The 25,139-nt window shown below is 49.4% G+C and overlaps 1 protein-coding gene across 5 annotated transcripts in view; it reads left to right on the top strand.

Moving 5' to 3' along the window:
* The window catches only part of kif2a (kinesin family member 2a), a 245,521-nt gene that overhangs the window by 83,303 nt on the left and 137,079 nt on the right, over window positions 1-25,139 (top strand). For all 5 annotated transcript variants that reach the window (XM_072496970.1, XM_072496967.1, XM_072496971.1 and 2 more), the window contains exons 3-5: window positions 5,454-5,573; window positions 14,241-14,292; window positions 24,529-24,648. In XM_072496970.1, the coding sequence (XP_072353071.1) occupies window positions 5,454-5,573; window positions 14,241-14,292; window positions 24,529-24,648 (292 nt within the window). The remainder of the gene's footprint in view (window positions 1-5,453; window positions 5,574-14,240; window positions 14,293-24,528; window positions 24,649-25,139) is intronic.

The raw sequence follows: 25,139 nt of genomic DNA, 5'->3' as shown, positions 1-25,139 counted from the left end.
TAAATACTCCCAGTTACATGTTAAGTTGCAACTGCCTTAACAGATTTTATGGTCACTTTCACAAAGTATGATCTTACAGTCTGTAATAACCAATATTTTCATGATTATACTGAGCATGATACTTCTGTTATTTCATCAAAAATTCAATTAGAAACTGCCTGCTGGGGCAGCACTGTCATGCAGTGGTTAGCACTGCTGCCTCACGGCGCTGAGGACCCATGTTCGATCCCGGCCCCGGGTCACTGACATTGTGGAGTTTGCACATTCTCTCCGTGTATGCGTGGGTCTCACCCCCACAACCCAAAAAGATGTGCAGGGTAGGTGAACTAACCATGCTAAATTGCCCTTTAAATGCTAAGAAAGTGCCTGCTAAGTCATTCCTTGATTAATGGTTTCTAAAACCAAGCCAAACTGACTAGCTTCTCCTTCGACTTAAGGGTGCCACATTTGCCACTTTTCATATTCTCTGGCATCTAAGAAAGATTAGAAAATTATGGGAAACCCTTCTGCTATCTCAACGCCCACTTTCCTTCGCAACCTGAGATGTAAGCAATTGGAATCAGGCAACTTATCCACACTACTTACAGCTAAACTTACCAGTGCATTCTGCCTATCAGTTTTCACCCCATCCATTAGCTCTAGCATCTCAACTTCCACCCAATATTTTGTCAGCTTCCTCTTCCTTGTTAAATATTGATACAAAGTACTCATCAAGTATTCAAGCTTTGCCCTGGGCTTCTAAGCATATATCACCCACTGTGTCCCTAATAAACCCCACCAGTAAATTTTATGGATTAAAAATAATATCACTCCTCACAAAACAAATGAGTGAGTCAATTTGGTCCAATTTGCTCACCTTCCTATGGAACTATTTGTTCTACATGTCAGCTTACACTCTGTTCGTCTCTGAATCAGAGGCCCCACTAGGACACCAGCGTACACAATCTGGACTAACACTTAACAGTGTTGAAGGAATGCTGCATTATCAGTCTTTTGGATGACATGCTAAACTGAGGTCCCAATTACTTGTGGACAAAATGGATCATATTTGAAGCAAAGCAGACTGAGACCAGGGTTAGAGTCTGGATAGGGAATGGAGTACGTGATGGGCACTGGGGACATTAGTTTCTGTCGTCTTAATGTTTAATTGCAAGAGGTTTCTTCTTATTCTGACATATCGGAGGCAGTGGAGGAAATGAGAGAGGGTGGCGAGGTAGAGTTGTGTTTCACTTCAGGTACAGGCGGAACCTGATTTGTTTCTGGATGACGTTAGGGGGTTGGGGGTTGGGGGGTGGTGGGTAACATATCGGTGAGAAATAGACGTGAGGGCCAAGGATAAATTACTTTGGGACTCCAGAGGAAAATGGGTGTGGGTGCGGGAAGCAAAGGCACTTCAGGTGATTCTCTAGATATGATTGGTTAGCTATGATTGGTTAGATAAGAATGGATGGATTCAGGTGATGATTTTCCCACATGCTGAACTGAGGAACTATAGGAGGATAGTGGTATTAGTCATGAATATACGGAATATACGGCCATAGCCATTTCGGACCACGCTCCACATTGGGTAGACCTGGAGGTAGGAGAGGAAAAAGAACAGTACCCACTCTGGAGACTGGATATGGGCTTATTGGCGGATGAGGGGGTATGTTTAAGGGTGAGGGGGTGTATTGAAAGGTACTTGGAGCTTAATGACAATGGAGAGGTTCAGGTGGGAGTGGTCTGGGAGGCGTTGAAGGCGGTGGTCAGAGGGGAACTGATATCCATAAGGGCACATAAAGGGAAGCAAGAGGGTAAAGAAAGGGAGCGATTGTTGAAAGAACTTTTGAGGGTGGACAGGCAATATGCAGAAGCATCGGAGGAGGGACTGTACAGGGAAAGACAAAGGTTACATTTGGAATTTGACCTGCTGACCACGGGTAAGGCAGAGGCACAGTGGAGGAGGGCACAGGGTGTACAGTATGAGTATGGAGAGAAGGCGAGTCGGCTACTGGCTCACCAATTGAGGAAGAGGGGAGCAGAGAGGGAGATAGGTGGGGTGAGAGATGAGGAGGGAGAGATGGAACGGGGAGCGGAGAGAGTGAACGGGGTGTTCAAGGCATTCTATGAGAGGTTATATAAGGCTCAGCTCCCGGAAGGGAAGGAGGGAATGAGGTGTTTCCGGGATCAGCTGGAATTCCCAAAGGTGGAGGAGCAGGAGAGGGCGGGACTGGGAGCACAGATTGAGATGGAGGAGGTGGTAAAAGGGATTGGGAGCATGCAGGCGGGGAAGGCCCCGGGACTGGACGGATTCCCGGTGGAATTTTATAGGAAATATATGGACCTACTGGCCCTGCTTTTGACGAGAACCTTTAATGAGGCCGGGGAAAGGGGGCAGTTGCCCCCGACTATGTCGGAGGCGACGATATCGCTCCTTTTGAAGAAGGAAAAAGACCCGCTGCAGTGTGGGTCCTACAGCCCATTTCCCTTTTAAATGTAGATGCTAAGCTCCTGGCCAAGGTGATGGCGACGAGGATAGAGGACTGTGTCCCGGGGGTGGTCCACGAGGATCAAACTGGGTTCGTTAAGGGGAGACAGCTGAACACGAACATACGGAGGTTGCTAGGGGTAATGATGATGCCCCCACCAGAGGGGGAGGCGGAGATAGTGGTGGCGATGGACGCCGAGAAAGCATTCGACAGAGTGGAGTGGGATTATCTGTGGGAGGTGCTGAGGAGATTTGGTTTTGGAGAAGGGTTTATTGGATGGGTACAGCTGCTGTATAGGGCCCCGGTGGCGAGTGTGGTCACGAACAGACAGAGGTCTGACTACTTCCGTCTTCATAGAGGGACGAGGCAGGGGTGTCCCCTGTCTCCGTTACTGTTTGCATTGGCGATTGAGCCCCTGGCCATAGCACTGAGGGGCTCCAGGAAGTGGAGGGGAGTACTCCGGGGAGGAGAAGAACACCGGGTATCTCTGTATGCAGATGACTTATTGCTGTATGTTGCGGACCCAGTGGAGGGGATGCCTGAGATAATGCAGACATTCAGGGGGTTTGGGGAATTTTCGGGGTACAAATTGAATATGGGGAAGAGTGAGTTGTTTGTGGTGCATCCGGGGGAGCAGAGCAGGGGAATAGATGATTTACCGCTGAGGAAGGTAACAAGAGATTTCCGGTACTTAGGGATTCAGATAGCCAGGAGTTGGGGAACCTTACATAGGCTTAATTTAACAAGATTGGTGGAACAGATGGAGGAGGATTTTAAGAGATGGGACATGGTGCCCCTGTCACTGGTGGGTAGGGTGCAGGCGGTCAAAATGGTAGTCCTCCCGAGATTCCTTTTTTTGTTTCAGTGCCTTCCGGTGATGGTCACGAAGGCTTTTTTCAAGAAAATTGAGAAAAGTGTCATGAGTTTTGTGTGGGCCGGGAAGACCCCGAGAGTGAGGAGGGGGTTCTTGCAGCGTAGCAGGGAGAGGGGGGGGCTGACACTACCGAGCCTAAGTGAATACTATTAGGCCGCCAATATCTCAATGGTGTGTAAGTGGATGGGAGAAGGGGAGGGAGCGGCGTGGAAGAGATTGGAGAGGGTGTCCTGCAAAGGAACCAGCCTACAAGCACTGGTGACGGCGCCGTTGCCGTTCTCCCCGAAGAAATACACCACAAGTCCAGTGGTGGTGGCAACGCTAAAAATTTGGGGGCAGTGGAGACGACATAGGGGAAGGACGGGAGCCTCGTTGCGGTCCCCGATAAGAAATAATCATAGGTTTGTCCCGGGGAGAATAGATGGGGGATTCGGAGCATGGCAGAGAGCTGGGGTTGTGCAACTGAGGGATCTGTTCGTAGACGGGACGTTTGCGAGTCTGGGAGCGCTGATGGAAAAATATGGGTTGCCCCAAGGGAATGCATTTCGGTACATGCAACTGAGGGCACTTGCGAGGCAACAGGTGAGGGAATTCCCGCAGCTCCCGACGCAGGAGATTCAAGATAGAGTGATCTCAGGGACATGGGTGGGGGATGGTAGGGTGTCGGATATATACAGGGAAATGAGGGACGAGGGGGTGATCATGGTGGATGAGCTGAAGGGGAAATGGGAGGAAGAGCTGGGGGAAGAGATTGAGGAGGGGCTGTGGGCTGATGCCCTACGTAGGGTAAACTCGTCGTCCTCGTGCGCCAGGCTAAGCCTGATACAATTCAAGGTTTTGCACAGGGCGCATATGACCGGAGCAAGGCTCAGTAAATTTTTCGGGGTAGAGGATGGGTGTGGGAGATGCTCGAGAAGCCCAGCAAACCACACCCACATGTTTTGATCATGCCCGGCACTGCAGGGGTTCTGGGTGGGGGTGGCAAAGGTGCTTTTGAAGGTGGTGGGGGTCCGGGTCGAGCCAGGCTGGGGGTTGGCTATATTCGGGGTTGCAGAAGAGCCGGGAGTGCAGGAGGCGAAAGAGGCTGATGACTTTGGCCTTTACGTCCCTAGTAGCCCGGCGAAGGATATTGCTTATGTGGAAGGAAGCCAAACCCCCCGGGCGTGGAGACCTGGATAAATGACATGGCAGGGTTTATAAAACTAGAACGGATAAAGTTTCCACTAAGGGGTTCGGCTCAAGGGTTCACCAGGCGGTGGCAACCGTTCATTGACTACCTCGCAGAACGATAAAGGAAATGGGAAGGCAGCAGCAGCAACCCAGGGGGGAGGGGGGGGGGGCCTCGGTTGGGTCCTCAGGGGTGTTTTTGTATAGATATTTGTACTTGGTTATGTATATTGGATTGTTTGATTTTATCTCTGGAGAGTTATTATTTTTGTTATGGCAGCTGCCATTTAGTTTATATATTATTTATTTATTTGTTAAAACGGTCACGGTTATTTATATTGTTTTATTGTTGTAAAAAGGAAAACCTTTGTATTGTTTTGTTTGGCCGAAAAAATTTGAATAAAATATATTTTTTTAAAAAGTACAATTCCATGGGAGCACGGTAGCGCAGTGGTTAGCATTGTTGCCTCATGGCGCCAAGGTCCCAGATTCGATCTCGGCCCTGGGTCACTGTCTGTGTGGAGTTTGCACATTCTCCCCGTGTTTGCGTGGGATTCGCCCCCACAACCCAAAGATGTGCAGGGTAGGTGGATTGGCCATGCTAAATTACCCCTTAATTGGAAAAATAATGAATTGGGTACTCTAAATTTATAAAAAGAAGTTTTTTTTAAAAAGTACAATTCCATGAGCACCAGTCGGCCATCATTTATTATTTGTGTTCTTTATGTAAGCCTACCTATGGAGTGTCAGCAGATTACAAAAACTGATGGGAATTTCCGCTCAGCCCAACCTGAACACATTCTGGTTGCGCTTCCTGGACAAAAAGCTGGCTGGTTGGGCTGGGGGGGAGGGGATGTGCGTCATATAATATTTTAAACGCTAAAAAAGCTGTATAACTCAAGATTTATTGCATCTAAAATGTGTATATTTTTCCCAATTCCTAGATTGACCTTGAAAGCGTTTTTGCACTAAACCTAGACCTTGCACCTGATGAAGAAATTGAGCCAAGTCCGGAAACACCACCACCTCCAACACCTTCTATCAAAACTAACAAGATAGTAAAGGTCTGTTAATTCCTCAACAATATTCAGATATTTGTAGTTTATCTTAACTTCACCTCCAATGTACCTCAGGAGTATACTTAGGATATCAGTGTAGAAAAATATGATATCCATATTGACTTTGAGAAGACGCTCCTATGACTTTCTCCTTCCTTAATGTGTAATTGCTGATTGAAGTTCTTTTCTCTCCCTCACTGGAGTAGCGGTTGAATACTTTTTTGTGTTAGATCCAGTTTGGAAAATGCCCCCCTTCTGTTTGCTGTCTGTTACAAGTGCAGTGCCATAGCATTGTGTTCAAATGCCCTTGCACATTCAATTTACTCACAATTGAGAGATGTCTGCAGTGTTTCATATCACGGTACAATATTTCTGCTAGATTTCTTCTTTAGTTTTCTATACCTTGTGGACTCCTAGGCTTGCTGCCAGGAGCAGTTATGGCATCAGGGTTCTTGCCAGCATCAGTGAAGACCAAATGGATAGTTTTGTTTGCACAACAGCTGGAGACTCCAATTGTGTTCATGTGCATAACAAAGTAATTCCCTATTTGAAGCAAAGATATAGCACAGGAGCAGCCCGTTGTGACTGTTCTATCTCTTTGAAAGCTACTTAGTTAGGCCCACTCCCTCCATCACTTTTCCCATAGTCCATCTTAATTTTCCCCTCCAAGTTTTAAACCAATCCCCTTTGACAGTTATTAAATCTGTTCTTTCAGGGAGCATATTTTTTTTTTTTTTAAATATATTTTATTGAAATTTTTTTTCCCTGAGCAACATTTTTCCCGCTTACAAAACAAGCGAAACGATAACAATAACAAAACAGACATTTTTTAACTTTTTAACAATAATAATGATAATAATAATAATAATAATAATAATATACAAGTAACAAAACCTCGTACTCTATTGACCTATACTCAACTAAGCCTCCTCCCCCCCCCCCCGGGTTGCTGCTGCTGGTCATCTGTCTTCCCTCTAACGTTCCCCTAGGTAGTCGAGAAATGGCTGCCACCGCCTGGTGAACCCTTGAGCCGATCCTCTCAGGGCAAAGTTTATCTGCTCCAGTTTAATAAACCCCGCCATATCGTTTACCCAGGCCTCCAGTCCGGGGGGTTTCGCCTCCTTCCACATGAGTAGGATCCTGCGCCGGGCTACGAGGGACGCAAAGGCCACGACATCGGCCTCTTTCGCCTCCTGCACTCCCGGCTCTTCCGCAACTCCAAATAGAGCTAACCCCCAGCCTGGTTTGACCCGGGCCTTCACCACCTGCGAAATCACTCCCTTCCAATACCCTTCCAGTGCCGGGCACGCCCAAAACATATGTGCGTGGTTTGCCGGGCTCCCGCCACACCTCCCACATTTGTCCTCCACTCCAAAGAACCTGCTCAATCTTGCCCCCGTTATGTGTGCTCTATGTAGCATCTTAAATTGAATCAGGCTAAGCCTGGCGCATGAGGAAGAGGAATTTACCCTGCTTAGGGCATCAGCCCACATACCCTCCTCAATCTCCTCCCCTAATTCTTCTTCCCACTTTCTTTTTAGTTCGCCCACCGACTCCTCCCCCTCTTCCCTCATCTCTCTATAAATCTCTGACACCTTGCCCTCTCCGACCCACACCCCTGCAAGCAACCTGTCCTGTATCCCCTGTGTCGGGAGCCGCGGAAATTCCCTCACCTGTTGTCTAGTAAACGCCCTCACCTGCATATATCTCAAGAAATTCCCCCGGGGTAACTTATACTTTTCCTCCAGTGCACCCAAGCTCGCAAAAGTCCCATCTATGAATAAATCTCCCACCTTCCTAATTCCCAACTGGTACCAGCTCTGAAATCCTCCACCCATTCTTCCTGGGGCGAACCTATGGTTGTTCCTGATAGGGGACCCCACCAGGGCTCCCCGCACCCCTCTCTGTCGCCTCCACTGTCCCCATATGTTCAGTGTTGCCGCCACCACTGGGTTCGTGGTGTACTTTTTCGGTGGGAACGGTAGCGGCGCCATCACCAGCGCCTCTAGACTCGTCCCTTTACAGGACCTTCTCTCCAGCCTTTTCCACGCCGCTCCCTCACCCTCCATCATCCATCTACGTATCATTGCCACATTGGCGGCCCAATAATAATCTCCCAAGTTCGGTAATGCCAGTCCTCCTTTGTCCCTACTGCGCTGAAGGAACCCCCTCCTTGCTCTCGGAACTTTCCCTGCCCACACAAAGCTCGTAATGCTCCTATCTATTTTATTAAAAAAGGTCCTGGTGATTAAAATAGGGAGACATTGAAATACAAATAAGAACCTCGGGAGGACCATCATCTTAATTGCTTGCACCCTGCCCGCCAGCGATAAAGGCTGCATGTCCCACCTCTTAAAGTCCTCCTCCATTTGTTCTACCAGCCGTGTCAGATTAAGTCTGTGCAAGGTTCCCCAGCTCCTAGCGATCTGAATCCCCAAGTATCGGAAGTTTCTTTCCACTTTCCTTAGCGGTAAGCCTTCTATCTCTCTACTCTGGTCCCCTGGATGTATCACATATAATTCACTCTTCCCCATGTTTAACCTATACCCCGAAAATTCCCCGAACCTCCTCAAGATTCGCATAACCTCTATCATCCCCCCGCTGGGTCCGACACGTATAGCAATAGGTCATCCGCGTATAACGAGACTCGGTGATCTTCTCCCCCTCTAGTCACCCCTCTCCATTTCCTGGAGTCTCTCAGCGCCATGGCCAGAGGTTCAATTGCCAGCGCAAACAACAATGGAGACAGTGGGCATCCCTGTCTTGTTCCCCTATATAATCGGAAATACTCCGATCTATGTCGACCTGTAACTACGCTTGCCGTTGGTGCCCCATAAAGTAGTCTAACCCAGTGAATAAATCCATTCCCAAACCCAAACCTCCTTAACACTTCCCATAAATACTCCCACTCCACCCTATCAAATGCCTTCTCTGCGTCCCCCTCCACTGAGGGCATCATTATCACCCCTAATAGCCGTCGCACGTTAACATTCAATTGTCTCCCTTTTACGAACCCTGTCTGGTCTTCGTGCACCACCCCTGGGACACAGTCCTTTATCCTCGATGCCAGCACCTTTGCTAGCAGTTTGGCGTCCACGTTCAATAGTGAAATAGGTCTATAGGACCCACACTGCATCGGATCTTTGTCCCTCTTCAAAATTAGCGATATCGTCGCCTCTGACATTGGCGGGGGTAGTGTCCCCCCTTCCCTGGCCTCATTGAACGTCCTCGCCAACAACGGGGCCAACAAGTCCACATATTTTCTGTAGAATTCCACCGGGAACCCGTACGGCCCCGGGGCCTTCCCTGCTTGCATGCTTCCCAGTCCCTTAATAACCTCGTCCACCTCAATCGGCACCCCCAGGCCTGCCACCGCCTGCTCCTCCACTTTCGGGAACCTCAACTGGTCCAGGAACTGCCGCATCCCCTCCTCTCCCTCTGGGGGCTGAGACCTATACAGTTCTTCATAAAAGGTCTTAAACACCTCATTTATGTTTCCTGCCCTTCGCACAGTGTCTCCCCTTTCATCCCTAACTCCTCCTATCTCCCTCGCTGCTGCCCTCTTTCGCAGTTGGTGCGCCAACAGGCGACTAGCCTTTTCCCCATATTCATACCTCCTCCCCTGTGCCTTCCTCCACAGTACCTCCGCCTTTCTGGTGGTCAGAAGGTCAAACTCGGTCTGGAGTCGTCTCCTCTCCCTGTACAGCTCCTCCTCCGGGGTCTCTGCAAATTCCCTGTCCACCCTTAAAATCTCCCCCAGTAATCTATCCCTTTCCTTGGCCTCTGTTTTCCTTTTGTGGGCCCCAATAGAAATCACCTCTCCTCTGACCACCGCTTTTAGTGCTTCCCAGACCACTCCCACAGGGACCTCGCCGTCGTCATTGACCTCCAGGTATCTCTCAATACACCCCCGCACTCTTGCACACACACCCTCATCCGTCATCGGTCCCACATCTAATCGCCAGAGTGTTCTCTGCTCCCTGTCCTCTCCTACTTCCAGGTCCAACCAATGTGGGGCATGATCCGAAACTGCTATGGCTGAGTATTCAGCTTCTTCCACCCTAGAGATCAACGACCTTCCGAAAACAAAAAAATCTATCCGGGAGTACACTTTATGGACGTGGGAGAAGAAGGAATACTCCCTAGCCCTGGGTCTAAGAAATCGCCATGGATCCACTCCCCCCATTTGGTCCATAAACCCCTTAAGTACCTTGGCCGCTGCCGGCCTTCTTCCAGTCCTTGAGCTGGATCTATCTAGCCCCGGGTCCAGCACCGTATTGAAGTCCCCTCCTAAAATCAAATTTCCTGCCTCCAGGTCCGGAATACGCCCCAGCCTCCGTCTCATGAACCCCGCATCGTCCCAATTTGGGGCATACACATTAGCCAACACGACCTCCATTCCCTCCAGCCTACCACTCACCATTACATATCTACCTCCACTATCTGCTACGATGGTCTTTGCTTCAAATGCTACCTGTTTCCCCACCAAAATGGCCACCCCTCTGTTCTTTGCGTCCAGTCCTGAGTGGAACACCTGTCCCACCCATCCTTTCCTTAGCCTAACTTGGTCCGCCACCTTTAGGTGCGTCTCTTGGAGCATAACCACGTCTGCCCTTAGTCCTTTCAAATGCGCGAGCGCTCGGGCCCTTTTTATCGGTCCATTCAGGCCTCTCACGTTCCACGTGATCAGCCTCACTGGGGGGCTACCTGCCCCCCTCCCGTGTTGACTAGCCATTACCTTCTCTAGGCCAGTCCCATATCCCGCCTCCGCGCTCCCGCTCGCTCCCCCAGCGTCGCATTCCGCCCCCGACCACCCTCTCTTTAGCCATTTCCTTTTGGATTTCCGCAGCAGCAACCCAGTTGTCATCCCCCCCCCCCCTCCGCGAGATCCCTATCTAGCTTGATTGCTCCCCCCATATCACTTCCGTAAGTCAGCTGACTTCAACTGACCCCGGCTAATCCTGCTCGCTCCTCGACCCCCCCCGGTGTGAGGGAACTCCCATCCGCCTTGCGCCTGTTTTCCCGCCTTATTCTTTCTGGCGCGGGAACATCCCTTTACCTGACCCGCCTCTTATGGCGCAGCTCCCTTTCCCCTCCCCCTCTCCTTCCCCATTCTCCGACTATGTCCCGCCTCTCCCCCCTCACCGGCGCCCACATTTCCCCAGTGTCCCCCCCCTTCCCCGTTTACTTCTCGATTAACTTTCACCATCCCATTAACAAAAACAATAATAACAACAATAACAGTTCCCTGCATCAGTCCCTCAGTTCCTGTCCAGTTTCTCTTCATTGATGAAGGACCATGCTTCCTCCGCCGTCTCGAAATAATAGTGTCTCTCCTGATGCGTGACCCATAGTCTTGCCGGCTGCAGCATCCCAAACTTCACCTTCCTTTTGTGCAAAACCTCTTTGGCTCGGTTGAAGCTCGCCCTCCTTCTCGCCACCTCCGCACTCCAATCCTGGTAGATCCTTACCACCGCATTCTCCCATCTGCTACTCTGCGCCTTTTTAGCCCATCTCAGGATCTCTTCTCTGTCCTTAAGGCGGTAGAATCGCACGATTATCGCCCTCGGTGGTTCTCCCACTTTTGGTCTTCTCGCCGGGATCCGATTTGCCCACTCCACCTCCATGGGGCCCGCAGGGGCCTCAGCACCCATCAGTGAGCTCAGCATCTTACTTGCGTACGCTCCACAGTCCACTCCTTCCACACCCTCCGGGAGACCTAGTATCCTGAGGTTCTTCCTTCGCGCTCCATTTTCAAGGGCCTCAATCCTGTCAGCACACTTTTTATGAAGTGCCTCGTGCGTCTGAGTCTTGACCGCCAGGCCCAGGACCTCGTCCTCAATACCTGACACCTTCTGCTCCACCACGCGAAGTTCCGTCTCCTGGGTCTTTAAAGTCTCCTTAAGCCCCTCAATTGCCTGTAACAACGGGGTCATTACCTCCTTCTTCAGCAGGTCCACGCACCGTCTCACCACCTCGTCCTGCTCAGGCCCCCATGTCACCTGTGGTTTCTCCGCCGCCATTTTGTTCCACTCCCTCTGACCTTCTGGTTGCAGATTCTTCGGGCTGCAGCCGCCGCCGCCGGTTTTTCCCTCCGTCGTTTGGGGGGAATCCCTTCCCTCGCGCCTCGCACCGGGTTTTTCGGCCGTCAAAGTCCCTGTTGGGGCTCTTAAAAGAGCCCGAAGTTCCGTCGGAGCTGGAGCCGCCGAAACGTGCGGCTAGCTCATCCCTGCCGCAACCGGAAGTCCAGGTAGCATATTTTCAATCATCGTACCTCTCTGCTCCAATTTATTTTTGAAAATCCTCATTTTGCCTCTGGCTCTTTGGTCGGTTACATTAAATTGGTCTTCTCTAGTTATTTACTGTTATTTATTCTATTACTCCTTGGGATGGAGGGACAACTGGTTTCAGCCCCGGCTGCCCCTGCTCTGCCAGCCCTACCAGTTCCCCATGGTCCGCGTCATTGTGTTGACGCCCTCAGCGATGCTCCTCAGTGATTGGGCCATGCCCTGCAGCGCCTCGGCAATGCCCACCTGCGACTGGGACAAGCTCCGCAGCGCCTCAGCCATTCCCACCTGAGAGCGGGACATGTCCCAAAGAACCTCATCAAGGTAGGCCTGGTAGTGGGTGACATCCCCCAGCGAGTTGAGCATTCTGCCGAGACCCTCAGCCATGGCCTTCACCGACTGCGCGACACCTTGGACACTTTCACTGATGGTGCCGACATTGTGCACCAGGCTTTCCACTGCGGTCACCATCCTAGCAGTGTTGGCCTCACTCTCGCATTGCCGGCGACATCTGCGCCCGTAGCCTCCAGGGCTCCTCCAATCGGCTATGGATCTGCTGGAGTGACGCTGACATCTCCCCCTGAATGTTCCGCCTGCACTGTATTGTCTCAATCAGCTCCGAGTATCTCTGTACCACAGGCTCAGCATCAGGCGGGGGTCAGCTGGGTCCTGGGATCCAGCAGACCTCCGACTGCTGTCTCGCCTGAGGGATCCTGCCTCCACCGAATGTGTATCAGCAGCAGTGGGGTACTCACCAGATTGTGCCCCAGAAGTCTGTTCGCTAACATTTCCCACCAAGGTGTGTGTACCTGCGCTGGTGGAGGGTGAGGATGACAGCTGTGCCGTGACTATAACGGTTGCGTCCACGGAGCTCTCTTCCAAGGTGTTCTCCTCAGAGTCAGGAGAGGGTGCCGCCCAGTATGGGCTGGCGCCGTTGGCTGGTGGACCTGCGGGAGAATGGACATGTGGTCAGTGGGAGGGATGGGTCAGTCAGTAAGGCAATTACAACTCATGTTTGACAGGTCGTCCGGGTGGACCCTGGTGGTTCCTCACATCTGCGGCATCTGCCAACCTTTGCATAGGTGACCGATTTGTCCTCGGCCACCCTACACCTCCAGGGCACGTTCCTCAAAGGCGGTGAGGATTTTCAAGTCTGGCACCCCTCCGCCAGTCTCGGCACTCTCCTGACGATTATAGGAGAGCTTTTCCTGAGGAGACAGAGAGGGCATTGTTCAGCAATCGCGTGGTTCACTATGATGGGAGCATAGGGAGGGAGGGTTGATGGGGTAGGGGTGGGGGAAGGGTTGGGGACTGCATGGGGAGTTGGGGGGTAGATGCTTCCTTTGGGGGGAGCGGGGGGGCTGTCTACTCACTCGTGCTGCTGGGGTAGGTTGTTGACCTTCCTGCACTGGAGGCCTGTCCTCCTGGCCACACTCCCCGAGCTCCTAGCTGCCGCCAGCTCATTGGCTGCCTTGTGGCTGACTCTCCAGGACCCTTTGGGGAACAGGACGCCCCTCCTGGCCTCCATGGCGTTTAGCAGCCTCCCCAGGTCAGCATCCCTGAATCTTGGGGTCGGTCTCCTCGGTGCCATTGCTGCGAGCTGGCTGGGGTTGGCTGAGCAAGTGCAGCTTAAGTGCTGCTCGACCTTGTTAGCAGGGGGCTGCCGAGCATAGTGCCGGCTAATCAAGTATAGCGAGCCTTCATTTGCGGCAAGAAGCCCGTGAGGCCTCGTTAAGTTGACCAATTAACGTTCAATTGCGTTGCCGGCCTCACTGAGCCGAGCACCGGGAAGCTCGTGCAATTCCCGCTCGCTACCACACTTAGAAATTATTCCAGAGAACAATGGGCTGAATGGCATCCTTCTCCACTGTAACAAGTCTGTGATTCTCTGAATAGCTCTTACTTACAAAACTCGATCCCTTTAGCCTTTCACCATCATTCTCATCCGTAGCACCTTCGCAAGTCCTCCTCTGTCCTATCTTTGTCAACCTCACCCTGCTCATGTGTTGAACTGGGATGAGCACAGTAAGAAGTCCTACAACACCAAGTTAAAGTCCAACAGGTTTGTTGGATAGTGATTTGAAACAAAGCTGTTGGACTTTAACTTGGTGTTGTAAGACTTCTTACTAAGTTCCAAACCATTCCTTGAAGCACACTAATGTGGGCTTCCAACAATCTTTTGAAATTTCAAGAACCATGTCTGATCATTTTTCTGTCTTCCATACCATCTGTGTCTCTTGTGTAATATTTCATTACTATCAGTTCTGTTGTTAAATAAGCTACTACTGCCATTTACTTGTTAGAAACAGTATGCTTGGTAGCCTGAGCTGCATTCTTTTGTCTTTAACTTCTAAAACTGTGACAGCGTCTATGCTTTCTTTTAAAGAATCGCCGAACTGCAGCTGCTAAGAATGAAACTCCTGCCAAAGATAACCGAGGTAATTTTAAACTGGGATAATGGTGCATTTTCCATTGTGCAAATGTAGATAGTATTATGATATTGTCATGAACACTGAATGTTACAAGATGATTGTTTTAAAATGTTCCCGTTAACTTAAAGTGAAACAAAAAGTTCTGAAAAAGGAGATTGTGAATTCATGATAAACGTCTCAGTTTGGGGAAATGCCTATGTGATTTCAAGTTGCCACTGGGAGAGACACTCCAATAGAAACCCATTGAGGTGCAGGCTGCCAGTTTTAGCACCTGTCACAGTGTCTCACCGAGTAAAGGACAGCTTTTGTGGAGACACCAGCAGAAAAAGAACTGGATTTCTCCCAGGAACAGGTCTTGCTGTTCTGTAGGAAATGATGGGAGGCAGAAGTGTCGTATGTCCTATTTTTCATGTATGGAACATCTGTCTGGACTGTATGTAGAACAATACTTTCCACTGTATCTCATTACGTGTGACAAATCCAAATCCTAAAGCTCATTAAGAAAGGGAACGGTTTTTTTCAGAGCCAATTAGACTGTTTAAAGGAGTTGGACATAAGAATCTCTGGATTGTGGATTGTTACAACTATTGTGAAATGAGGGAGAGGAGAATTTGTTGAAGTGTGCCTTACTGGTGGCAGTCATACCTGGGAAAACTCTGGCAGAGTGGAATGCTTGTCGGAGGACACTGGAATTTTCGACATGGTGTGGCAAGGAGAGGTAAATCTCAACTGGAGAACTGGGAATGGATTTGTGCTAGATATGGCTCTTAACTAGTGAAGTGTTTTCCCTCATTGACTACATTTTGCTGGGGGTCCTTGATGTTACACATGGTCAAATGCTGCTTGATGTTAAGAGCAATCAATCTTAGCTCACTTCTGGAATTCTGCTCTTTTTTTCATTTTTGGACCAAGGCTGCAGTGAGGTCTGAAGCCGAGTGGGGCTGGTGGAATCCAAACTGAGTATCAGTGAGCATGTTTTTGCTGAGCACTCTCTTTTTTTTTAAAAATATATTTTATTGAAATTTTTTTTCCCCAAACAACAATTTTTCCTCTTACAAAACAAACGCAACAGTAACAATGCAGACATTTTTAACAATACACAAGTAACAAAACCCCCTTATCTATTGACCTAAACTAAACTAAACCCCCCTCCCCCTGGGTTGCTGCTGCTGGTCATCTGTCTTCCCTCTAACGTTCCCCTAGGTAGTCGAGAAATGGCTGCCACCGCCTGGTGAACCCTTGAGCCGATCCTCTCAGGGCAAGCTTTATCTGCTCCAGTTTAATGAACCCCGCCATATCGTTTACCCAGGCCTCCAGTCCGGGGGGTTTCGCTTCCTTCCACATGAATAGGATCCTACGCCGGGCTACTAGGGGCGCAAAGGCCACAACGTCGGCCACTTTCGCCTCCTGCACTCCCGGCTCTTCCGCAACTCCAAATAGAGCTAACCCCCAGCCTGGTTTGACCCGGGTCTTCACCACCTGCGAAATCACTCCCGTCACTCCCTTCCAATACCCTTCCGATGCCGGGCACGCCCAAAACATATGTGCGTGGTTTGCCGGGCTCCCGCCACACCTCCCACATTTGTCCTCCACTCCAAAGAACCTGCTCAATCTTGCTCCCGTTATGTGTGCTCTATGTAGCACCTTAAATTGAATCAGGCTAAGCCTGGCGCATGAGGAAGAGGAATTCACCCTGCTTAGGGCATCAGCCCACATACCCTCCTCTATCTCCTCCCCTAATTCTTCTTCCCACTTTCCTTTTAGTTCGCCCACCGACTCCTCCCCCTCTTCCCTCACCTCTCAATAAATCTCTGACACCTTGCCCTCTCCGACCCACACCCCTGAAAGCACCCTGTCCTGTATCCCCTGTGTCGGGAGCAACGGAAATTCCCTCACCTGTTGTCTGGTAAACGCCCTCACCTGCATATATCTCAAGAAATTTCCCCGGGGCAACTTATACTTTTCCTCCAATGCTCCCAAGCTCGCAAAAGTCCCATCTATGAATAAATCTCCCACCCTCCTAATTCCCAACTGGTACCAGCTCTGAAATCCTCCATCCATTCTTCCTGGGGCGAACCTATGGTTGTTCCTGATAGGGGACCCCACCAGGGCTCCCTGCACCCCTCTCTGTCGCCTCCACTGTCCCCAGATATTCAGTGTTGCCGCCACCACCGGGTTCGTGGTAAACTTTTTCGGTGAGAACGGTAGCGGCGCCGTCACCAGCGCCTCTAAACTCGTCCCTTTACAGGACTTTCTCTCCAGTCTTTTCCACGCCGCTCCCTCACCCTCCATCATCCATCTACGTATCATTGCCACATTGGCGGCCCAATAGTAATCGCCCAAGTTCGGTAGTGCCAATCCTCCTCTGTCCCTACTACGCTGAAGGAACCCCCTCCTTACTCTCGGGACTTTCCCTGCCCACACGAAGCTCGTGATGCTCCTGTCTATTTTATTAAAGAAGGTCTTGGTGATTAATATAGGGAGACATTGAAATACAAATAAGAACCTCGGGAGGACCATCATCTTAATTGCTTGCACCCTGCCCGCCAGCGATAAAGGCTGCATGCCCCAACTCTTAAAGTCCTCCTCCATTTGTTCTACCAGCCGTGTCAGATTAAGTCTGTGCAAGGTTCCCCAGCTCCTAGCGATCTGAATCCCCAGGTATCGGAAGTTTCGTTCCACTTTCCTTAGCGGCAAGCCTTCTATCTCTCTATTCTGGTCCCCTGGATATATCACAAATAATTCACTCTTCCCCATGTTTAGCCTATACCCCGAGAATTCCCCGAACCCCCTCAAAATTCGCATAACCTCTATCATCCCCCCCCGCTGGGTCCGACACGTATAACAATAGGTCATCCGCGTATAACGAGACTCGGTGTTCTTCTCCCCCTCTAATCACCCCTCTCCATTTCCTGGAGTCTCTCAACGCCATGGCCAGAGGTTCAATTGCCAACGCGAACAACAATGGAGACAGCGGGCATCCCTGTCTTGTTCCCCTATATAGTCGGAAATACTCCGATCTATGTCGACCTGTAACTACGCTTGCCGTTGGAGCCCCATAAAGAAGTCTAACCCAGCTAATAAACCCGTTCCCAAACCCAAACCTCCTTAACACTTCCCATAAATACTCCCACTCCACCCTATCAAATGCCTTCTCTGCGTCCATTGCCGCCACTATCTCTGCCTCCCCCTCCACTGGGGGCATCATTATCACCCCTAATAGTCGTTGCACGTTAACATTCAGTTGTCTCCCTTTTACGAACCCTGTCTGGTCTTCATGCACCACCCCCGGGACACAGTCCTCTATCCTCGATGCCAGTACCTTTGCCAGTAATTTGGCGTCCACGTTCAATAGTGAAATAGGTCTATAGGACCTGCACTGCAACGGATCTTTGTCCCCAGGACTACCACCTCCTGCTCCTCCACTTTCGGGAACCTCAATTGGTCCAGGAACTGCCGCATCCCCTCCTCTCCCTCTGGGGGTTGAGACCTATACATTTCCTCATAAAAGGTCTTGAACACCTCATTTATCTTTCCTGCCCTTCGCACCGTGTCTCCCCTTTCGTCTCTAATTCCTCCTATCTCCCTCGCTGCTGCCCTCTTTTGCAATTGATGAGCCAACAGGCGACTAGCCTTTTCCCCATATTCATACCTCCTCCCCTGTGCCTTCCTCCACAGTACCTCCGCCTTTCTGGTGGTCAGAAGGTCAAACTCCGTCTGGAGTCGTCTCCTCTCCCTGTACAATTCCTCCTCCGGGATCTCTGCAAATTCCCTGTCCACCCTTAAAATCTCCCCCAGTAATCTTTCCCTTTCCTTGGCCTCTGTTTTCCTTTTGTGGGCCCCAATAGAGATCAGCTCTCCTCTGACCACCGCTTTTAGTGCTTCCCAAACCACTCCCACAGGGACCTCGCCGTCGTCATTGACCTCCAGGTATCTCTCAATACACCCCCGCACTCTTGCACACACACCCTCATCTGCCATCAGTCCCACATCTAATCGCCAGAGTGTTCTCTGCTCCCTGCCCTCTCCTAATTCCAGGTCCACCCAATGTGGGGCATGATCCGAAACCGCTATGGCTGAGTACTCAGCTTCTTCCACCCTAGAGATCAGCGACCTTCCCAAAACAAAAAAATCTATCCGGGAGTACACTTTATGGACGTGGGAGAAGAAGGAAAACTCCCTAGCCCTAGGTCTAAGAAATCGCCGTGGATCCACTCCCCCCATTTGGTCCATAAACCCCTTAAGTACCTTGGCCGCTGCCGGCCTCCTTCCGGTCCTTGAGCTGGATCTATCTAGCCCCGGGTCTAGCACCGTATTAAAGTCCCCTCCTAGAATCAAGTTTCCTACCTCCAGGTCCGGTATACGCCCCAGCATCCGTCTCATAAATCCGTCATCGTCCCAATTTGGGGCATACACATTAACCAACACGACCTCCATTCCCTCCAGCCTACCACTCACCATTACATATCTACCTCCGCTATCTGCTACGATGTTCTTTGCTTCAAATGCTACCCGTTTCCCCACCAAAATGGCCACCCCTCTGTTCTTTGCGTCCAGTCCTGAGTGGAACACCTGTTCCACCCATCCTTTCCTTAGCCTAACTTGGTCCGCCACCTTTAGGTGCGTCTCTTGGGGCATAACCACGTCCTTTCAAATGCGCGAGCACTCGGGCCCTTTTTATCGGTCCGTTCAGGCCTCTCACGTTCCACGTGATCTGCCTCACTAGGGGGCTACCTGCCCCCCTCCCGTGTCGACTAGCCATTACCTTCTCTAGGCCAGTCCCATATCCCGCCTCCGTGCTCCCGCTCGCTCCCCCAGCGTCGCACACCATCCCCGCCCACCCACTCTTTAGCCATTTCCTTTTGGATTTCCGCAGCAGCAACCCAGTTGTCTCCCCCCCCCCCACCCCCGCTAGATCCCTATCTAGCTTGATTGCTCCCCCCATGTCACTTCCGTAAGTCAGCTGACTTCAACTGACCCCGGCTGCTCCTGCTCACTCCTCGACTCCCCCCCCCCCCCCCCCCCCCGTGTGGGGGAACTCCCATCCGCCTTGCGCCTGTCTTCCCGCCTTATTCTTTCTGGCGCGGGAACATCCGTTTACCTGACCCGCCTCTTATGGCGCAGCTCCCTTTCCCCTCCCCCTCCCCTTCCCCATTCTCCGACTGTGTCCCGTCTTTCCCCCATCACCGGCGCCCACATTTCCCCAATGTCTCCCCCCTTCCCAGTTTGCTTCTCAATTAACTTTACCCATAACATTAACAAAATCAATAACAACATTTCCTGCAGCATCAGACCCTCAGTCCCCATCCGATTTCTCTTCTTTGATGAAGGACCATGCTTCCTCCGCCGTCTCGAAATAATGGTGTCTCTCCTGATACGTGACCCATAGTCTTGCCGGCTGCAGCATCCCAAACTTCACCTTCCTTTTATGCAACACCTCTTTGGCTCGGTTGAAGCTCGCCCTCCTTCTCGACACCTCCGCACTCCAATCCTGGTATATCCGTACCACAGCGTTCTCCCATCTGCTACTCCGCACCTTTTTAGCCCATCTCAGGACCTCTCCTCTGTCCTTAAGGCGGTAAATTCGCACGATTATCGCCCTCGGTGGTTCTCCCGCTTTTGGTCTTCTCGACAGAATCCGATTTGCCCACTCCACCTCCATGGGGCCCGTAGGGGCCTCAGCACCCATCACTGAGCTCAGCATCGTACTTGCGTACGCTCCACAGTCCACTCCTTCCACACCCTCAGGGAGACCAAGTATCCGAAGATTCTTCCTTCGCGTTCCGTTTTCTAGGGCCTCGGTCCTTTCAGTGCACTTTTTATGAAGTGCCTCGTGCGTCTGAGTCTTAACCGCCAGGCCCAGGATCTCGTCCTCAATATCTGTCACCTTCTGCTCCACCACGCGAAGCTCTGTCTCCTGGGTCTTTAATGTCTCCTTGAGCCCCTCAATTGCCTGTAGCATCGGGGTCAGCACCTCCCTCTTCAGCAGCTCCACGCACCGTCTCACGATTTCATCCTGCTCAGGCCCCCATGTCGCCTGCGCTTACTCCGCCGCCATCTTGAACTTCTCTCCCTCTGACCTTTTGGTCGATAATTCCTCGGGCTGCAGCCGCCGCTGCCGGTTTTTTCCTCCTTCGTTTGGGGGGGACTCCCTTCTCCCACACCCCACACCGGGCTAGGTCGACAAAACATTCCCCGTTGGGGCTCTTAAAAGAGCCCGAAGGTCCGTCGGAGCTGGAGCCGCCAAAACGTGCGGCTAGCTCGGCATCACCGCAACCGGACTTTGCTGAGCACTCTCAACGATACCGTCCATCCATCACTTTGGAAATGATTGAGAATCGACTGATTCGGCTGCAAATGGTGGGAGTGGACTTGTTCCTTTTGTGGGAGGAAACTGGAGCACCCGGAGGAAACCCACGCACAGGGAGATCGTGCAGACTCCGCAATGACAGCGACCCAAGCCAGGAATCAAACCCGTGACCCTGGCGCTGTCGCAACAGTGCTAACCACTGTGCTACCGTGCTACTTCACCCCAGGAATAAAGATTCTGACCAATAGGTATCTTTTACGTAAAAACAAACTTTAATTTAAACACAGAATTAACCACTTTAACATCAAAGGAATAGATTTACAATTAACAGTTAAACAGGTCTTAAACACAAGGAAAAAACACTTCCTACCTATACCTGCCACTAATTCCAATTAAGCAACCCAAAACAGTTCAAATACCATTTATAAGTAAAGTTAACAAAACGGGTTACTTGAATAGCTGTACAGAGAGTTCCTTTGAAGAACAGATCCAGTACACTTCTGCTCAACCTAACAAGCATTTGGCAAAACTGCTGTTCAACTTAAATTCTATATCAGGCTGCCTAACTACAGACAAACCTGGTCCTCCCATTAATTCACATCTTCTGTATCCCACTATGTTACACAACCTGCTTAGCTAGGACTAAATACAATCTCTCAAATTATCTATACCCCAGGGAACCATCCAAAATATAAACAACGTTCCATTAGCCATCTCTCTAAACAAGTAAATGGTTAAAATCAATATTTACCTCACCTTTTATGATTTCTTAATTATAGCTTTAGTAAACATTGCCTGTATGTATTTTAAACCAGGTTTATTAATAACATTACTGCCACAAATGTAAAATATATATAACAATTTTTACATCATCACACCATGAACCTATGGATAATGCTGAGAACCAGTGTGTAGATGGGGAGCAAATAATGAAGGCTTAAGATATTGGCACATTACTGAATAGAGACGGGAGATGTTGGCTCTGTTGTAACTGGGAAGGATTGACTCATACATGAAGAGGTGCAGTTGACCTGTGTCAGACTTGTTGGAGAAGTCAAATAGGGATAGCCCGCCACAGTCCACAGTCGAATAATATATGTGGTTAGTGACTTTGACCAGGTAGTATCAATGCTTGCTTAATTAAGTTGAGTAACTAACTTGTTATTAGGTCTGTAGATTTCTTCAAGGAATATGTTACTGGATCAAATTCTTGTTAACTACCTGAATTGTACACCTTTTGCATCATATTTAAAGTTTTTGATCTTGGGATTAAATCCCTTAAACGCTGAACTCCAAAATTCAGGTTGCTATGAATTGAAATCTGGAAATATTAGCATATTATACTTCCTTGCACTTGATCTTCTCTCCACTGGCTGTATCAACATTGTAACAATATTTAACTTGATGTAGCTGAAGGAGGTTCTTTGGGAAGAAGGTATTGAGGCTGCAGATAATGCTGAAGTTCAATCCCTTTATCATTCTGCTTTGTCAAAGCTGTTACAAGTGTTATGTACTTTAATCCATCTGAAATTACTAACTAAACCAGATTTCTTTTTCAGAAATGAATATATTGCTTCAAACCAAATGTGTCCAACTTGTTTATTGTTTAATGTCCAGGTTTTTAAATCCTGAAATTCAGTAAACCCAAGTTTATTATGTTGTAAATATTTCCCCATTACATGACAAAAGCCTCATGAGACTTAAATGAAGACAACAACAGTGAAACAAGAATTTTATTTTAATGTATGTATATGTTGAAAATGCATTTGTTTATTCATTTACCAGATGTGGGCATTGCTGGCTCGGTTAGCATTTATTGCCCATCTCTAGTTGCCCTTGCGAAAGTGGTGGTGAGCTATATTTTGAACCACTGCAGTCCATGTGGTGTAGGCACACACTGGAGTGTTGTTAGGGGGACATTCAAGCATTTTGACTCCGCGACAGTGAAGTAAGGGCAATATACTTACAAGTCAGGATGGTGAGTGGCATGGAGGGTAACTTCCAGTTGATGGTGATCCCATGTACATAGAACATACAGTACAGAAGGAGGCCATTCGGCCCATTAAGTCTGCACCGACCCACTTAAGCCCTCAATTCCACCCTATTCCCATAACCCAATAGCCCCTCCTAACCTTTTTGGTCACTCAGGGCAATTTATCATGGCTAATCCACCTAACCTGCACATCTTTGGACTGTGGGAGGAAACCGGAGCACCTGGAGGAAACCCACGCTGACACGAGGAGAACGTGCAGACTCCGCACAGTGACCCAGTGGGGATTCGAACCTGGGACCCTGGCGCTGTGAAGCCACAGTGCTATCCACTTGTGATACCGTGCTGCCCTACGGGTGCCCTACATGTGTCTGTATACAAGTAACATTTGCACCACACAAGTACCAGGCAATGACCATCTCCACCAAAAGAGAATCTAACCCATTGCTCCATGACATTCAATGGCACTACTGTCACTGATCCCCCCCTCAACATCCTTGGGTTATCATTGACAAGAAACTGAACTTGACTGGCCATATAAATACAGTGGCTACAACAGCATGTCAAAGACTAGGAATCCTGCGGCAAGTAATTCACCTCCTCACTCCCCAAAGCTTATCCACCATCCCGCAAGATACAAGTCAGGAGTGTGATTGAATACTCTCCACTTGCCTGGATGAGTGCGGCTCCAACAGCACTCCAGAAGCTTGACACCATACAGGGCAAAGCAGTTTGTTTGATTAGCAAATCATCCACAAACACTCACTCCCTCCACCATCAACACACAGTGGCAGCCATGTGTACCACCTACAAAATGCATTTCTACAACTCACCAAGGCTCCTTAGACAGCACCTTCCAAACCCACAAACTCTTAACATGTGGAAGGATAAGGGCAGCAGATTAACAGGAATAGCACCACCTGGAATTTGCCACCCAGTCATGCACCACTTTGACTTGGAAATATATCGCCCTTCATTCACCTGTACCTGTGTCAAATTCCTGGAACTCTCCCCTAGCAGCACTGTGGAATATAGACAGCAGCAATTTAAGAATTGCTTAAATTTGGGGCAGCACGGTAGCACAGTGGGTAGCACCAGCGTCAAGGTCCCAGGTTCGATTTCCAGCTTGGGTCACTGTTTGTGCGGAGTCTGTACGTTCTCCCTGTGTCTGCGTGGGTTTCCTCCGGGTGTTCCGGTTTCCTCCATTCTTTAGCTACTCATCAGAATGGCAGTGCTTCTGATATCTCACCAGCCCAGCCTGGAAAAAAAGATGTGCTGTTAGGTGAATTGGACATTCTGAATTCTCCCTTTGTGTACCCGAACAGGCGCCGGAATGTGGCGACCAGGGGCTTTTCATAGCAACCTAATTGCAGTATTAATGTAAGCCTACTTGTGACACTAATAAAGATTATTATTAAGGCAGCTTACCACCATCTTCTCGAGGGTAATTCGGGAAGGGAAATAAATGCTAGCCTAGCCAGTGATGCCCACATCCCAGGAATGGATTAAAAAAAGAATAGTTTGGCAGCAAATTGATATGAATTTGCGCAAATATGTACTTGGATTGCACACAAAAATGGAGTTAATATTCATCCTTGTCTGTACCTCAACACTTCCTTCCCAAAAACGACCTACAGCTACATCAGACCAACCATTGGTCCAATATCGATACTGCCAGTGAAGAAATATCAATATAAATAAGTGTACTATGCTGATATTTCCAGGTTTTAACTAGTTGGATACAACAGTGACTACAATTACAAAGTACTGTGGGTGCCTTTTTTCTTTACCGAGGTCTTGTTCAGAATAATTAGGACGTAGTTTGCGTTGTTTCAGCTTGAGCTTGGAAGGTTTTACAGTTATTTTGTACTAATTGTGTGGTTTATTTAATGTGTTGAGAAAATTTGTCGAACTGCAATTAATTGTGTTTCTATTCTCTCAGTTGCATCAACCCGATCAAGACCAAGTCAGCTTCCAGAGCATTCTTTAGCTACTCATCAGAATGGCAGTGCTTCTGATATCTCACCAGCCCAGCCTGGAAAAAAAGATTTTGCACCACCAGGTAAGTACAATATGATTGTGTCTTGTATGAAATACACTAGCTGGTGTGAAATTCTGCAGGACACCAAGGTCAAGAGTCAAACGAAGGTGAAGCAGGCTATAGGGTGGAGGATAATTGAACAACAGTGCTGTTACTTTCAAGTAACACTCACTGTTCTTATTTCTATATATTTTCCATTCTTCACAGAAACATACAAATTAGGAGCAGGAGTAGGTCACTCGGTACCTCAAGCCTCTCCACCATTCAATAAGATCACAGCTGATCGGATTTTAACCTCAACCCCACATTCCTACCTACCCCCAATGCACTCCACCCCCTTGTTAATCAAGAATCTATCTAGCTCTGCCTTAAAAATATTCAGACTCTGATTCCACTGTCTTTTGAGGAAGAGAATTCCAAAGGCTCACGACCTTCTGAGAGAAAAATGTTCCCCTCCTCCTGTATCTTAAATGAGTGACCCCTTATTTTTAAATGGTGACCCCCAGTTCTCG

Source organism: Scyliorhinus torazame, chromosome 3 (assembly GCF_047496885.1).
Source record: "Scyliorhinus torazame isolate Kashiwa2021f chromosome 3, sScyTor2.1, whole genome shotgun sequence".
Taxonomy (NCBI): Eukaryota; Metazoa; Chordata; class Chondrichthyes; order Carcharhiniformes; family Scyliorhinidae; genus Scyliorhinus; species Scyliorhinus torazame.
Note: the sequence above shows the minus strand (reverse complement) of the source record. Positions and strands in the feature narration are given on the sequence as shown.